Source organism: Schistocerca gregaria, chromosome 4, assembly GCF_023897955.1.
Source record: "Schistocerca gregaria isolate iqSchGreg1 chromosome 4, iqSchGreg1.2, whole genome shotgun sequence".
In the NCBI taxonomy this organism is placed as follows: domain Eukaryota; kingdom Metazoa; phylum Arthropoda; class Insecta; order Orthoptera; family Acrididae; genus Schistocerca; species Schistocerca gregaria.
In genome coordinates, this window is record NC_064923.1 from 102,041,059 (window position 1) to 102,059,194 (window position 18,136).

The 18,136-nt window shown below is 41.0% G+C and overlaps 1 protein-coding gene across 5 annotated transcripts in view; it reads right to left on the reverse strand.

Moving 5' to 3' along the window:
- Nucleotides 1-18,136, reverse strand: part of LOC126268198 (peroxisomal acyl-coenzyme A oxidase 3-like) — a 301,784-nt gene that overhangs the window by 54,175 nt on the left and 229,473 nt on the right. For all 5 annotated transcript variants that reach the window (XM_049973820.1, XM_049973819.1, XM_049973822.1 and 2 more), the window contains 3 exons: nt 14,972-15,092; nt 14,606-14,842; nt 13,235-13,389 (listed from right to left, as the gene is read on the reverse strand). In XM_049973820.1, the coding sequence (XP_049829777.1) occupies nt 13,235-13,389; nt 14,606-14,842; nt 14,972-15,092 (513 nt within the window). The remainder of the gene's footprint in view (nt 1-13,234; nt 13,390-14,605; nt 14,843-14,971; nt 15,093-18,136) is intronic.

Consider the following 18,136-nt stretch of genomic DNA (forward strand, 5'->3'; position numbering starts at 1 on the left):
AGGAGTGTAGATTATATAATGGTAAGACAGAGATTTAGGAACCAGGCTTTAAATTGTAAGACATTTCCAGGGGCAGATGTGGACTCTGACCACAATCTATTGGTTATGAACTGCAGATTAAAACTGAGGAAACTGCAAAAAGGTGGGAATCTAAGGAGATGGGACCTGGATAAACTGACTAAACCAGAGGTTGTACAGACTTTCAGGGAGAGCATAAGGGAACAATTGACAAGAATGGGGGAAAGGAATACAGTAGAAGAAGAACGGGTAGCTTTGAGGGATGAAGCAGTGAAGGCAGCAGAGGATCAAGTAGGTAAAAAGACGAGGGCTAGTAGAAATCCTTGGGTGACAGAAGAAATATTGAATTTAATTGATGAAAGGAGAAAATATAAAAATGCAGTAAATGAAACAGGCAAAAAGGAATACAAACGTCTCAAAAATGAGATCGACAGGAAGTGCAAAATGGCTAAGCAGGCATGGCTAGAGGACAAATGTAAGGATGTAGAGGCTTATCTCACTAGGGGTAAGATAGATACTGCCTACAGGAAAATTAAAGAGACCTTTGGACAAAAGAGAACCACTTGTATGAATATCAAGAGCTCAGATGAAAACCCAGTTCTAAGCAAAGAAAGGAAATCAGAAAGGTGGAAGGAGTATATAGAGGGTGATGTACTTGAGGGCAATGTTATAAAAATGGAAGAGGATGTAAATGAAGGTGAAATATAAGATATCATACTGCGTGAAGAGTCTGATAGAGCACTGAAAGGCCTAAGTCGAAACAAGGCCCTGGGAGTAGACAACATTCCATTAGAACTACTGACAGCCTTAGGAGAGCCAGTCCTGACAAAACTCTACCATCTGGTGAGTAAAATGTATGAGACAGGCGAAATACCCCCAACTTCAAGAAGAATAGAATAATTGCAATCCCGAAGAAAACAGGAGTTGACAGATGTGAAAATTACCGAACTATCAGTTTATTAAGTCACGGCTGCAAAATACTAACACGAATTCTTTACAGATGAATGGAAAAACTGGTAGGAGCCGACCTCGGGGAAGATCAGTTTGGATTCTGTAGAAATATGGGAACACATGAGGCAATACTGACCCTCCGACTTATTTTAGAAGCTAGACTAAGAAAAGGAAAACCTAAGTTTCTAGCATTTGTAGACTTAGAGAAAGCTTCTGACAATGTTGACTGGAATGCTCTCTTTCAAATCCTAAAGGTGGCAGGTGTAAAATACAGGGAGTGAAAGGCTATTTACAATTTGTACAGAAACCAGATGGCAGTTATAAGAGTCGAGGGACATGAAAGGGAAGCAGTGGTTGGGAAGGGAGTGAGACAGGGTTGTAGCCTGTCCCCAATACTGTTCAATCTGTATATTGAGCAAGCAGTAAAAGAAACAAAAGAAAAATTTGGAGTAGGTATTAAAATCCATGGAGAAGAAATAAAAACTTTGAGGTTCGCCGATGACATTGTAATTCTGTCAGAGACAGCAAAGGACTTGGAAGAGCAGTTGAACGGAATGGACAGTGTCTTGAAAGGAGGATATAAGATGAACATCAACAAAAGCAAAACTAGGGTAATGGAATGTAGTCGAATTAAGTCAGATGATGCTGAGAGAATTAGATTGGGAAATGAGACACTTAAAGTAGTAAAGGAGATTTGCTATTTGGGGAGCAAAATAACTGATAATGGTTGAAGTAGAGAGGATATAAAATGTAGACTGGCAATGGCAATGAAAGCGTTTCTGAAGAAGAGAAATTTGTTAACTTCAAGTATAGATTTAAGTGTCAGGAAGTAGTTTCTCAAAGTATTTGTATAGAGTGTAGCCATGTATGGAAGTGAAACATGAATGATAAATAGTTTAGACAAGAAGAGAATAGTAGCTTTCGAAATGTGGTGCTATAGAAGAATGCTGAAGATTAGATGGATAGATCAAATAACTAATGAGGAGGTACTGAATAGAATTGGGGAGAAGATGAGTTTGTGGCACAACTTGACTAGAAGAAGGGATTGGTTAGTAGAACATGTTCTGAGGCATCAAGGGATCACCAATTTAGTATTGGAGGGCAGAGTGGAGGGTAAAAATTGTAGAGGGAGACCAAGAGATGAATACACTAAGCAGATTCAGAAGGATTTGGGTTGCAGTGGGTTCTGGGAGATGAAGAAGCTTGCACAGCATAGAGTAGCATGGAGAGCTGCATCAACCCAGTCTCAGGACTGTAGACCACAACACCAACAACCTTCATAAGCATACAATCTTGATATTTGGTATTTCCGACAGAATGATTTGCAAGTCTTTAAGTTTAGTTTCTCTGCCATTTGTGTAATTTGAACTTAAACTATTTATGTTCAAGTGCAATAAGAACATATTGTTACCTTTTTGAATATTCCTAATGGCATCTGGTTTCAAACACTGTCTGCGTATTTTTGTTTCAACTTTATTAGGTCTATCAAGATAGCAAGCAAAAAGTGCTTGCCCACAAGAGAAAGGTGCTGGAACATCTGAATGTGAACATTGTATGGCTGCGAGGTGGAAGATCAAGATAAAGTGAGAGCATGCTCTACCTCCCTCATAGTAAAGACAACATTATACCATTCATGATTTGGAGAAAGAGAAGGGTATCACTAGAGCCTTGTCCACTCATTTCTGATAGAGGAAGGCAGGGTGACAGTGGGAGTACTCAAAATCTCTGCAAAATGGTGGCCACAAATGCTGGAGATAACAATAGGGTCCACGATGACATCACCTGTAGCTTTCAGGCTGGAAATTGGAGAATGGGTAGAGGGTACCAGAGAGCTGTCGGAAGTTGGCTCACACAACCAAAAGAGGAGTGGAAATGTTAAAAGAACTAGTAAATGAAATTCAGCTGGATTTTCAGCTATTCTGAAGAATGCAACGACACTGTGCATGCATCTTTTTATAATGAATGCAGTTTGCCATCGTAAGATGATGGTTAAAAATGCAGGGAGCATGCCTCCGTGCGTGAATTGTGTCATGGCGTGCCTCAGTCCAGCACGGGTCTGGGACACACATGGTAAAGAGGTCGAGCTAGGAATGGAATGTTCTGCAGTGGTAAGGATAACATTTGAAAGATACTCCACCTTGTAATCACAACTGGGGAATTATTGCTCACTGAAGGTCACCAGGAGGAGTAAAGCCTCCAGTTGGCCTTAGTAAGCTGCCATTTAGACGTGCACATGGTTGACATAGGAGTCAGCAAAAGGATAGCACATGGGAAATGGTCACTCAGGTATGTGTCAGTGATGATGTACCATTCTAGATGATGGGCAAACTGGGCAGTGCAGAAGGATAGGTTAAAATGGGAATATGTGTGTGTGTGTGTGTGTGTGTGTGTGTGTGTGTGTGTGTGTGTGGAGTCTGAAAGGAACGTGGGTGCTCCTGTGTTAAGGCAGAAGAGGTTACGTTGATTGAGAAGATCAGCCAAGAGGGCAGGTTCTGAGAGAATTGCAAAGGGGATGGTGTGCATTGAAGTCACTGAGCAGCAGAAATGGATGAGGTAGCTGCCCAATAAGCTGGTTGAAATCTGCCCTGGTGACATCGAATGAGGAGAGATGTAAACGGTACAAAGGTAAAAGTTCAAGTGCGGAAAGAAAAGGCAAACTGCAACAGCTAGAATGTGGGCAGTCAGGGAATGGGTTGGTTATGAACATCATCCCATAAGAGAAGCATTACTCATCCATGAGATGGAATGCCAACCTTGGGGGAAAGGTCAAAGCAGACCGGGAAGAAATTCAAGAGCTCAAAGTGGCTATGAGGGTGCAATTTAGTTTCCTGAAGGCAGAGAACAAGTGGACATTGCAATGCTAAGAGCAACAATGAGCATTCCATTTCAGGAGGGTCATGATGAGGAAAAAATGAAGGGATATCACCACAGTGGGTGCTGAGTGCCAGACTGCAAAGCCTCACTGCTACGCAGCACAGAGGCAGGTGGATCCTGCTCCATGAGGTCTACAGGAGCATCGGCATTCTTCTGCTGTTGGTCTGTGGAGCCCAGTGCAGCAAAATGATTGGTGTGCAGACTGGACATGGAGATCAGCTGGGCGAACATATCATGTGGCGACACCATTGAAGAGGATCTTCGAGTCAGTGAAGGAGAAGACCGTTTTCCTTTGTTGGACTTTTTCGAGCCTTTTCAGTTAGCAGAGGAAGAGTCAGATGCTGGTTGGCTGGAGGGATGTAGTAAGTCTTCACAAGGGTATTCCTTCCGTCCTTTCCAGCTTGCTGGTTGCGTAGCTGGTGACTCCGCCCCGTGAGGCAAAAGTTTGGTGGCGTGTTGCACAGCTGAAGGAGGAGATAGGGATGCTACAATTGGGCTGGACAATTTCATAACCATGGAGCTAAATTTGAGGTCACATGTCTGCTTGGCCATGTCCTTCGTGGAGTGAGAGGTAGCAAGAACAATACTGTAGGTGCCAGATGGTAGAACACAGGGTTTCTGACTAGCAAATAACTTGCGAATGACTGGGTAAGGCACTTTTTCCTTAACCTGAATCTCCTAGGCAGCCTGCTCATTGAGATGCATGGAACAATTGCAGGAGGAAGCAGCATGGTCACCATTGCAGTTGATGCAGCAGGGAGAAGGAGGTGGACAATCACCCCCGTGAGTATCCCTGCCACAGGTTACACATTTGGCTGGGTGTCAATAGGACTCTTGAGTGTGGCTGTACAGATGATACTGATAGCAGCGCATCAAATTCGGAATATATGAACCGACTGTGATAACTTCATAACTTGCTTTGATCATTGACGGAAGTACCACTATATCAAAAGCAAGAAACAGAGAGCGTGTGGGCACTAAGGATGCATCTACTTTTTTTATCACCTGATGAATGAGAATGACATCCTGATCGGAGAGGTACATTTGGATTTCTGCCTCTGTCAGACAATCAAGCAGCCTAGTGTAAGTAATACCACTGGAAGAATTCAGGGTTTGAAGGGCCTTGACATGAACAGGATAGCTGTGGAGGAGCAAAGCAGCAAGCAGTTGTTGAGCTTGAGAAACAGAAGTAGTCTCCAAAAGCAAAGTACCACTGCACAAATGAGACCAGGATTTCACATGGGTGGTAATTGCATCAACCCTTTCTGAATAATAAATGAATTTATCATTGCAAAGGACTGACCATCTTTAGTACGGGAAACCAAGAGGAACCTTGGCACAGCTGGGAGAGTCTTTGATTCGTTAGCCTCAGACCATTTACATTGAATGTAAAGATGATTAGCTCATTGCAAGAAAATCCCCTGCAATAGCCAGCATCTCTGTTGGCACACTCCTTCCAACAGGGAGCCCCCTTCAGAAGGGGGCGCACCCGCCTTCAGTGATTCTTCATTCACACCTCCCGAACACCTGACAGAAGGACCAATCAGCAATTTGGGAAGGTAGCAGCTCTGGAAGTCACCCTCCCTGGGGCTGGCTTGTACCAGGGGGTACGTGTGAACCCTACCTGTCAAGCTGGGGCTGGGATTTATGCATTACCTAATCACCTGTTATGCATCGTATGCATGGGCCAGCCTTCAGGAGCACACAGGGATGAAGAAAAAGAAAAAGAAGAATCTCAAATGGCAAAGCTGAGGATGGACAGGAGGCGGCGAACAAAGAAAGAAAACAGGATCGAAAAAACAATGATGAGACTGTTCTAATGTCAGCCACTGAAAATGTGGAACACACTCCGGAAAACACCCCAGACTTGTTTCCCAAGGGAGTGGTCAAAGAATACATGAACCCACCAAAGAGCAGAAAGCACCCACCCACCCCAGGGGGGGGGGGGGGGGGAGGGGGTGTTAGATATGTAGTACCGTATGATGACAATATCTGAGAGTCACAACTGGAATCAGTTAACTCACACTAATACCTGGGTGAAACAAACTGTGAGGATACAAAACAGAATACTCACAGAAGCAGTTTCAGTGTCATTGTAACTGCAGTCCGCTTTACGTCTGCTATGCAGCGAGCTACCTTAATTTAAGTATTAATTGTATTTTTCTTACTTGTCAGTTCTTCTTCCGTGTGTTTTTGATTTTAGGAAGCTTTAATTGCCGAGTGCTAGTAATAGTGTTCCATAGATTTCGTGGTTGTTTTGAATACAGTCAGAGAGAGTCCCTTTAGTTAACCACAGTGCCAGTAGTGCTAGTGTTTGTTTTCAATACAGTCCAGAGGCAGGTAGTGCTATTTTCATTGTTTTCTACAAGAAGTGGCTAGTAACCACAGTTTAGTCAGTTTATTCAGCCACCTTTAGTGAATTAGCAGTCTAGTTAAAAGTTGATTAACTCTCTACAGTAAATTGATTTCTTAGGATGGATAGGATGTGTGACTGCTGTGTATGGACACAGGAGGAGCTGGCCACTGTTCGTGAACAGCTGAGCATGTTGATGGCCGCGGTCAGCTGTCTTCAGGCTGCTGCCTTGGAGTGTAGTGGCAGTGGGGAGTCTGGTGCGTCACATGGTACACCCCAGATGTTACATGCTTCACCCACTGTCCCTGCTATCGAGACATCTTTGCAGGTACCGGGAGTGGTTGGGCCGCTCCTTCAGCAAGGTCCGAGCAGGTACACGGGGGGAGGGGTTTATTAGTTATTGGGAGCTCCAATGTTACGCGGGTGATGGAACCCCTTAGGGATATAGCGGAAACGTCGGGGAAGAAGGCCAGTGTTCACTCTGTCTGCTTGCCGGGGGGTCTCATCCGAGATGTGGAGGAGGCCCTGCCGGCAGTCATAGAGACCACTGGGTGAACCCGACTGCAAATTGTTGCTCATGTCGGCACCAATGACTCCTGCTGTCTGGGTTCAGAGGTCATCCTCAGTTCGTACAGGTGGTTGGCGGAACTGGTGAAGGCAGAAAGCCTTGCTCGCGGGGTGGAATCAGAGCTAACTATTTGTAGTATCATTCCCAGAACTGATCGCGGTCCTCTGGTTTTGAGCCGAGTGGAAGGCTTAAACCAGAGGCTCAGACGATTCTGCGGAGATCTGGGGTGCAAATTTCTCGACCTCCACTATCGGGTGGAGAAATGTAGGGTCCCCCTGAATAGGTCAGGCGTGCACTACACGCCGGAAGCGGCTACAAGGGTAGTGGAGAATGTGTGGAGTGCACATGTGGGTTTTTTAGGTTAGAGAATTTCCTCCCTAGGCCCGACAAGACGCCTCCTGAGATGCGGCAAAGTAGGAGTAGGCAAAATGCAACAGAACAGGGAATAACAATATTAATGTGCTAATAGTAAACTGCAGAAGTGTCTATAGAAAGATCCCACAACTGCTCTCATTAATAAACGGTCACAATGCCCATATAGTACTAGGGACAGAAAGTTGGCTGAAACCAGATGTAAACAGTAATGGAATTTTAAACTCAGATTGGAATGTATACCGCAGAGACAGGCTGGACAGTGAAGGGGGAGGCGTGTTTATAGCGATAAGAAGTGCAATAGTATTGAAGGAAATTGGCAGAGATCTGAAATGTGAAATAATTTGGGTGAAGGTCATGGTTAAAGCACGCTCAGACATGGTAGTTGGATGTCTCTATAGGCCCCCTAGCTCAGCAGCTGTTGTGGCTGAGCACCTGAAGGATAATTTGGATAATATTTCTAGAAGATTTCCCCACCATGTTATAGTTCTGGGTGGAGATTTTAATTTGCTGGATATAGACTGGGAGACTCAAACGTTCATAACAGGTGGCAGGGACAAAGAATCCAGTGAAATTTTTTTTAAGTGCTTTATATGAAAACTACCTTGAGCAGTGGAACAGGGAACTGACTCGTGGCGATAACATATTAGACCTTCTGGTGACAAATAGACCTGAACTATTTGAAACAGTTAACGCAGGACAGGGAATCAGCAATCATAAAGCGGTTACTGCATCGATGATTTCAGCCATAAATAAAAATATTAAAAAAGGTAGGAATTTTTTTTTTTTTTTAGCAAATGTGACAAAAGTTGATTACAGAGTACCTGACGGCTCAACACAAAAGTTTTGTCTCAAGTACAGATAGTGTTGAGGATCAGTGGACAAAGTTCAAAACCATCGTACAATATGCGTTAGATGAGTATGTGCCAAGCAAGATCGTAAGAGATGGAAAAGAGCCACCGTGGTACAACAACCAAGTTAGGAAACTGCAGCAGAAGCGAATGGAACTTCACAGCAAACATAAATATTGCCAAAGACTTGCAGAAAAATAAAAATTACGCGAAGAAAAATGTAGTGTGAGGAGGGCTATGCGAGAGGCGTTCAATGAATTCGAAAGTAAAGTTCTATGTACTGACTTGGCAGAATATCCTAAGAAATTTTGGTCTTATGTCAAATCGGTAGGTGGCTCAAAACGAAATGTTCAGACACTCTGTGACCAAAATGGTACTGAAACAGAGGATGACAGACTAAAGGCCGGAATACTAAATGTCTTTTTCCAAAGCTGTTTCACAGAGGAAGACTGCACTGTAGTTCCTTCTCTAGATTGTCGCACAGTTGACAAAATGGTAGATATACAAATAGACGACAGAGGGATAGAGAAACAATTAAAATCACTCAAAAGAGGCAAGGCTGCTGGATCTGATGGGATGCCAGTTTGATTTTACACAGAGTACGCGAAGGAACTTGCCCCTCTTCTTGCAGCGGTGTACCGTAGGTCTCTACAAGAGCATAGCGTTCCAAAGGATTGGAAAAGGGCACAGGTCATCCCCGTTTTCAAGAAAGGATGTCGAACAGATGTGCATAACTATAGACCTATATCTCTAATGTCGATCAGTTGTAGAATTTTGGAACACGTATTATGTCGAAGTATAATGACTTTTCTGGAGACTAGAAATCTACTCAGTAGGAATCAGCATGGGTTTCAAAAAAGACAGTCATGTGAAAACCAGCTCGCGCTATTTGTCCACGAGACTCAGAGGGCCATAGACACCGGTTCACAGGTAGATGCCGTGTTTCTTGACTTCTGCAAGGCATTCGATACAGTTCCTCACAGTCATTTAATGAACAAAGTAAGAGCATATGGACTATCAGACCAATTGTGTGATTGGATTGAAGAGTTCCTAGATAACAGAACGCAGCATGTCATTCTCAATGGAGAGAAGTCTTCCGAAGTAAGAGTGATTTCAAGTGTGCCGCAGGGGAGTGTCATAGGACCATTGCTATTCACAATATACATAAATGACCTTGTGGATGACATAAGAAGTTCACTGAGGCTTTTTGCAGATGATGCTGTGGTGTATCAAGAGGTTGTAACAATGGAAAATTGTACTGAAATGCAGGAGGATCTACATCGAATTGACGCATGGTGCAGGGAATGGCAATTGAATCTCAGTGTAGACAAGTGTAATGTGCTGCGAATACATAGAAAGATAGATCCCTTATCATTTAGCTACAAAACAGCAGGTCAGCAACTGGAAGCAGTTAATTCCATAAATTATCTGGGAGAACGCATTAGGAGTGATTGAAAATGGAATGATCATATAAAGTTGATAGTCGGCAAAGCAGATGCCAGACTGAGATTCATTGGAAGAATCCTAAGGAAATGCAATCCAAAAACAAAGAAAGTAGGTTACAGTACGATTATTCGCTCACTGCTTGAATACTGCTCAACAGTGTGGGATCCGTACCAGATAGGGTTGATAGAAGAGATAGAGAAGATCCAACAGAGATCAGCGCGCTTCGTTACAGGATCATTTAGTAATCGCAAAAGCATTACGGGGATGATAGACAAACTCCAGTGGAAGACTCTGCAGGAGAGACACTCAGTAGCTCGGTACGGGCTTTTATTAAAGTTTCGAGAACATACCTTCACCGAAGAGTCAAGCAGTATATTGCTCCCTCCTATGTATATCTCGTGAAAAGACCATGAGGATAAAATCAGAGAGATTAGAGCCCACACAGAAGCATACCGACAATCCTTCTTTCCACAAACAATACGAGACTGGAATAGAAGGGAGAACAGATAGAGGTACTCAGGGTACCCTCCGCCACACACCGTCAGGTGGCTTGCAGAGTATGGATGTAGATGTAGATGTAGAAGACCACTCTTACAGCTTGCCGACTTTTGTCCTTGGTAGGCCACTTGGGGAAAAAAAGGATAATGGAAAAGATAATGTACTCAAAGGAGACTCAGAACACATGGTAACAGGTTTGTGTGGCTTCCTGGAGCACATAACAGAAACGTTAAGAAACATGAACTGGCAGACCCTTGAAGATAAGACAGAAATTGCTCTGCAGAGTGTCGGTTATACAGTTTTTGCAATTAGTATTAAGTGAGGGATCTAGGAATATGCTACAGCATTCTATGTGTTGCTCCTGAAGATACTGTGAAGACCAATATTAGATTAATTACAGAGCACTCACATCACTTATGCAGTCATTCTTCCTGTGAACTACATGGAATGAGAATGGGGAGAAACCCTAATATGTGGTACAATGAGAGTAACCTTTGTCATACAATTCACAGTGGTTTGAAGAATATGAGAGTAGATGTAGAAAAATGGAAGAAAGAGTTTATTTTTCAAAATTTGTTGTGAATCACTGGAATATTTGTATTAATGAAGCTTAGCAAAATGGGTAAAATGTCTTGGATGTGTGAGAAGTGAATCAGATCTAAAGAATATTTTTCAATATTTGGAACTGAAGTGGAATATGACTGGATATCAAACATAATGTAATACAGGGTATCCATAATTAAAGTTCCGTTTTCAAAACACTGTAGAAAGAGAACCACTGCTCAGAATAAAATTTGAATAGCATACTATTGATGCAGGGGAACATCATGGAATAAAAAAAAATTAATGAAACTTTTACAAACAGATGGTGCTGCAAGCATCATTATATGCATACCAACAGACATGCAGCACATGGCTGTTCCTCTGTTTACATCAGAGATGCCCAACATGACTGTCTCCATGAAGGTAAAGCTGGTAAAGCAGAAGAACAGGAAATGTAATTGTGCACCAACAGCCCTGCAGAAGTTCCAGACACTCAAGGTATGAAAAAGGGTGTTGGGCAGATGTCTGCTAAGGGTCTGGAAAAAATGATTACAAAAATTCAGAAAGACAGGTTCTTTTGAAGGTCAGTGTGGCAGAGGGAGGAAAGCAGTTGATCCTATGTCTGTCAAAGATGTGGTCACAGTATTGCAGGAAAGGTCAAAGGATGGTGTGCACACATACAGTGCACGGCGACCTACCTGATTATAAAATCCTATGAAACATCCTGCATTGCTACCCATACAAAACCACCCACATTCAGGAGTTGCTTCCAGCTGACCTGGCAACAACACAAACATTCACTATGGCATTTCTTGCTTGCATGGAAGCAGACAGTTTTGGCCATGAAACATTCTGTGTACACATGGAGTTCTTGTCCATCTCCTGGGACATGTCAATATGCATAACTGCAGACTATGGGCTACAGAAAATCCACACACGCATCAACAGTTACCACTTCATTCTGTAAAGGTGACTAGGTGGTGTGAACCGATGGCACCTCCCCCCCCCCCCCCCCCTCTCCCCACAGGCATCATTTTTATGCAGGATGGCTCTCCTCCACAAATTGTACAGCCAGAGAAGCAGCTTACGTGGAAGCATTTCAAAACCACTTGAAATATCAGCCATAATTTCCCTACAGCCTGGCCACCCAATCACCTGACCATATTCCATGTGAATACTGGCTGTGGTTATCTGAAAGATGTTGGTTTAGTGCCCCAATTACGAACTTAGCTGAACCGAAGGCTCGTATTGCATAACATGTTCTGAGTGTGGCTCCAAAGAAACTCCAATCTGTTGTGGAACATGCTGTTTCTCCATTTCAACATGTGGCTTGAAATGGTGGACAGCATATTGAACATGTCTTGTTCCAGTCTCACAACATTGAGAAACTGACACCATTTTGCTTTTTATACAGTTTTTGGCCATAGGAAAATTACAAAAAATGTAATGTTGCTTTTTATGGAGTTTCTGACCCTAGTACAATTAAAAGCTTATGTCATTTTGCTGTTTATGGCATTTTTGGCCTTAGAACAATTAAAAACGGATTTTTCCTGTCGGGCATGGTATGTCCTTGCAATCGTGGATGGGCTTATCTAACTAACAGTGCCACAACTGTTGAATGCTGAACTTGTGAAGTCACACACGTTGAATAGTATGGATGGTGTAACATGAAACTCAAACCACAGCCATCACATTGTGATTCATCTGCCATTTTTAGCTGTTCCCATTTATGGTAAGATGCTTACAGTGCCATCTATTGGTAATTGTTTTCTTTCTCCCATGAAGTTTCTCCCTGCATCAATAATATGCTGTTCAAATTTGACATCATTCTGAGGAGTGGTTCTCCTTCTGCATTAATTATGGACACCCTGTATATGAAAACAGAGCTTAGGCCTACATAACAGTCCTAGGTACTGAAATTGAGAGTAAGTGTTAAGCTTTAATAATCCCACAGCAACACTGTTGATGTGATCAAGCATGTCTTAGTGTGGAACATTAACTGAAAAGTAATGGAACTACCATGAAGAATTTGTCATACACTCAAATAATTTTACAGTCACAAGAAACAACATGAGGGATTTTTTTTAGTTCTATCAAAACTTTGATGACATGTTAAAATATGCATTCTTTTTCAAAGGACTCATTAAATAAGTGAATCTGATGGAGTCTGCAACTATGAATGATTATTCTGCTACAGGGTGCTTTCTAACTATTTCATAATTACCAAAGTAAAAAATGGAAAGAAAGTAATAAGAAGCAGTAATTCTCAACAGTACCTAGTGGTGCCAATCCAGAAAGAAAAGACAGATATGCCAGTGACAAAGCACGAAACTACCCAAACCTGATTGGCAGTTAAAGGATAAAATATTAAAATTTTATGCAGAATAACATGTGATTTTGGAAGAAAAAGAGGCTCAGGAGGAGATTCAGGATGAACAGGTAGGTGCTTAGGTTCCTACATATAGGTAACGCCATTAGAGAGAACTCTAGATGATGAAACTGTGGATTTAAATTGTGGTTACAATACAATCTACTTTCCACATTGTCATAGATAATCTGGAGATGACGTGGATGTGGGATTGTGTAGTATGAAATTGAAAGACATATAAAAAACAAGAGAATAAGGAAATAAGCAGATTGCCATCTGCCTCATTCTTAAGGTACATAGAATATGAATCAGTTCAGCATTATTTCATGGTCTTGAACAAAACACTTTTGTTTTATTGCATAACATACAAAAAAAATAGTTTATTTAATTACCTCTGCATATGCTACAGACAATGTTCGAGCATAAAACACTTGGGAATTGTTTCTGGCAACAAATGGGTCTACGCCTTCCTTTTGTAACTCATTCAACTTTTTCTCTGTTGATATCAGCAACCAACAGATGAGCCATTCATATGCAGAAAGCAATGCTGCAGAAAACAAAACATAAAATCAATTTATAGACAATAAGCATACATACATTCCAGTAAATCTGATGTACTGTCTCAGAGAAATTCCATAATCACTTCTTGCAAAATAATTTTGTAGTCCTCATAGATTACCGCATCCCCTCTTCTCTCTCTCACTCTTTTCCTGTTATTACTTTATTTTATTTTTTAAGGGGGCAATTAAGATGGAAAACAAAACTGATTTATATCAAGACAGTCAAAAGTACACGTCCTGGTGTACGAAGTATCAGAGCCACCCTCAACATTAGTGGAAACACTGAAATAAGTGAGAGACTATTTCATGTGCAGTTACAACACTAGCCCATTCACAGAGCACTGCATGAATTGCAAAATCTAATAAAATGTTACATAAATGATAATTGCCGCAGTTAATGCATTTAAAACAGAAATAATTCAGGCTCTGTTGCAGAGTTACGTCTTTCTTTGGTACGTAAGTCATGTCATGAACTGACAAACCTCGTGTATTTGGATGAATGATGACATTGTGACACTCTGGCTGGCATTGGGACAGATTAAAATTATCCTTTCATTTTGCTTTAATTACTGCATAGCTTTTGCTGCAAATCCAACAAAATGGTCATACTTGGTTTAGAGTCAAAGCACTCACAAAATCATGTAATCATATAAACATGGGCAGTTGGCTAGAATTTGAAATTAAAAACAGGATGCCAACTGTATATAGAACAATAGTGATGTAGTATACCACACAGAATATAAGACCATAGTGGATTGCATATAGCTAAATGGATGATCAACGTGAATACTAACTGCTTCTGAAGACAATGTGGGAGAGCTTCATGAAAAAGATCAATGGCTCCAACCTGTGCTCTGACAACAAAAAGGTGATGCTCTTGCTATCAAAATGCCAGTTAGCATAGCATCTAACAACCACTCATTTCCTTTATCTGGTACAATGCACCAGAAATTCAGACATATGTTTCCAATACCATATATCACTTTCCAGAGTTGACTGACCCATTTGTGCATGCTCCAGGAATGACTAAATTAGTTAAAAATAGTAACTGGCTATTCATAAAACACAGCCTGTACCATGTACCACTTTTTAATGCTGGTATCAAATAAAATGTAGGTCCTGATTATACTCAGAAGGAATTTTTCATGTATACCTTAATTTAAATCTAGAAATACATGTTGTATTTCAAATGAGTTAACTTACTTTTAGGACATACAGTTTCTTCTACAGACAAAGCCACAAATCTTCTTTGGAGAACATTTTCTGCATCTTTCAAGAATGAGATGGAATGGAGTGGCGTTTCAAATACATTTTGGCTTCCCTCACTCTTCTTCCACAACTGAAGTAACCAGTTACTCGTCTGCTGTAAGAGAACATTGTTTTCCCCTTCGTACGTACAGTTCGCATCGTGGTTGTTGCGGATATCTCCGAGTCCAGATGCTGGAAAGCAAAATTATGTTAATTTAACTATAAACCTGAAGACACAGATGTACAGTTCTAGAAAATACATTTAAAAAATTGATTTCTCTTATAACAACACAGATGGGTAGGCAATACCAGAGCTTTTACCTTTCAGATAGCCACAGTTACCACAAATGTTGATGCATTGTTTAATAGCATCTCTCACTGTCCAGCTTGCTAAAGGCTTTGCTGCACATGAAAGAGCATGGAGTTCTGGACCTAATGCTGCCTGAGAATAGAGAACACAGTAATTAGCCTCAGAGGTTCATAAGATAAATTACAGAAACATTTTAAGTATTGTCAGTATGACAATTAATTCCAGAATTAATATGAACTTTGCAGCAGAGAGTGCAGTGTCCCACAAGATACACAGGAGAACTTCAGTTAAGTGTGGAAAGTAGGAGAGAAGTAGAAGCAGAAGTATAAAGGTAAGACAATGGGACATGAGTCATGCCCAGTAAGCTCAGCTGATATGAGCAAAGTCTGTGGGAGGCAAAGCTCCCGGGCCTGAATCCCAATATGAATTCACCAATTCATTCAGATATATTAAGGAACAAGTAAACTTTTAGGTTATTGTGTGCAAATACGTTTTTTTCTACCAGTTCCCCATAAAACAGGCATTTTCAAACTCTGTGTTGCAGCTCCCAGGAACCACAAGGCCTAAAGTAGGTGTGTAGCAGTGGTGTCATAAAAATAATTATTTGGTTTATTTGCTTTCTGAGTGAGGGAACAGCCTGTGCACTAATAGTGTAATATTTAATGGGCTAGCAACTAAGTGTTGTTACTAATGGCAACATACTAGTTGGGTTTCAAATTGTACTATGTGAATCATTTGTTTTAGTTCAGTATTGTACATCATGTGTAATTATTTTTTGTCTTCTGTGATTTGTATTTCTCTGTCAGCATGGACAAATTTTAAATGAAAGTACACAACTTGATATTTCATATGCATCATGCAGTTCTAAAGACATGAACAGATGAAAATGCAGAAATGATGATAACAGCTACTTTAAATTCTGTTACATGTGTACCAGAGTGTTCGACGCGCAAGTCGCCAAAGTGGCATCAAATCGAAAGACTTGCACCAGGCGAGCGGTCTACCGGACGGGAGGCTCTCGTCACACGACATTTCATTTCATTTTACCAGAGTGTGTCATTTGTTTCAAAGTCCAAGCTACTGAAAAATGCTTTGGAATAACATGAAATGACATATGGAATCAAACCACGTGCTTTGGTAAAAAAAACACACAATCACAGGAATACCTTTCCCACAAGTTAGAAGAAATGACAGAACAAAATCTAAATATGGTACAATTCCTAAAAAACAGGTTTCTTCCTTCATCTTACAAAGTTGCCTACAGGGTAGCAAAGGGGAAGAAATTAACACCATAATGGTTGACTTAATTTGACCAGTTGCTGGATGTGGTATCTATTATGATAGGTGTCAGCTGCCAAGCAACTGGCAAGTATGCTTTTGTCAGACAACCTGCTTCTTTTAATACTCAGTATGGCTGACGACAGCAATGATATGCTGGTTGAAAAACTCCATGATAATTGTGACTTTGATATTTAATTGGATGAAGCTACAAACTATCAGAATGATGCACATGTAATTTGTTAACTGCTGTGTATTGATGACAATAACTTTCAAGAAGATCTTTTCTGCATGAGAACAACTCTTGGAACAAAAGTAACAGACTTTTTCGAAATATGTTATATAGAAGAAAACAAATTTAATTTGGAGAGGTGTGTAGGTGTGTATAGAAATGGAGGTCATATATGGCTGTCTGTTACACCAGATCACAAGCTCTAGTCCATAAAGATACTCCTCATGCTATTTGAACACACAGTTTTCTTCACATAGAAGCACTGGCACCAAAATGCATAAGCCCTGTCTTTCAAAAAGTTCTTCAATCAGTGTTTGAAGAGGTAAACTTCATTAAAAGTTGGCAACATAAGTCGAGACATTTTCAACAAATGTGCACTGATATTGAGGCTGCCTACATTTTCATAATGTATTGAAGTTACTCTGGCTTTCATGAGGGAGTATTTTGAAAACAGTGTTTGAACTCGGGAATCAACTTTACTCTTACCTTCTTCAGAAACATATTAGTTCCAAGAGTCCAGAGTCACTGACTTTGTTTTCAAGCTGACATACCTTTGTGACATCTTGGAAAAACTCAGTTAATTGTATGTATCCCTTCAAGGTAGTGAGACAAACATTCTGCAACTGGCAGACAAAATTTCACCTATCAGAAAGAAACTACTGTACTACAATGGAAGGTAAAGGTGGATGATAAAAATATACATTAACAACTTTGAAAAGAATAGACTGCTACTCTCTCTCTCTCTCTCTCTCTCTCTCCCCCCCCCCCCCCCCCACACACACACACACACAAACTGGCACACCTCACACACATATGAACGCTGTCGCCAGCCGATCCAAACAGACTGGCCTATCTCTGACCAGTCTGTCCAGATTGGCTGCAGACAGCAGTCATGGATGTGTGAGGTGTGCCAGCTTGTGTGAATGTGAGTGGGTTTTCCTCTATTTTCTGAAGAAGGCTTCAACTGAAAGCTCCGTGTAACTGTCTTTCCGTTGTGCCTGTCTGCAATTCGACATGTCATCTTTACGGTGAGTAGCAATCTATCCTTTTCATAATTTTTTATATTCCAACATGGACTTTCCATTGTTTGAAAGATATACATTATGTTTTCCCTGCTCTGTATTTGTGACTCATTGAACTGAATTCACTGATTAGTTTCTGCAGCACTTTCCAGAAGTTGATCAGCATAACTGGATCAGAGATCTTTTCAGTACAGAATCTTCATCAAAACTTACCACTGAAGAACAAGGGTAATATATTGATATTTCTTCAGACTCCACATTGAAAAAGGTTCATTTCCAAATCACTGCTTGAGTTTTGGAGTTTGGGGAAGGAGTAGCTAGAAGGAGATAAATATTGAAGTAGGTTTTTAGTGCTGGTAGTCATCAACACAAAATATAGACCAAGAATAAATGTGGAGAAAGATATACAAGTCACAATTCCAATATTACACCAAGATATGAAGAACTAATGATGAAGAAACAAGTTCATCCCTTCCATTGACTTTGTTGCAAGAATATGATACAATTACATTAAAAGTTAATTAAAATGTGGTATGTCAACAATTAGTACAAAACTAACTACTTTTGTTCATTTTTTAAAAAATTAAGTTCATGTATCCAATACTTGGAGCAAGATATCAAGTGCGAAAGGTGTCACAAGCGTT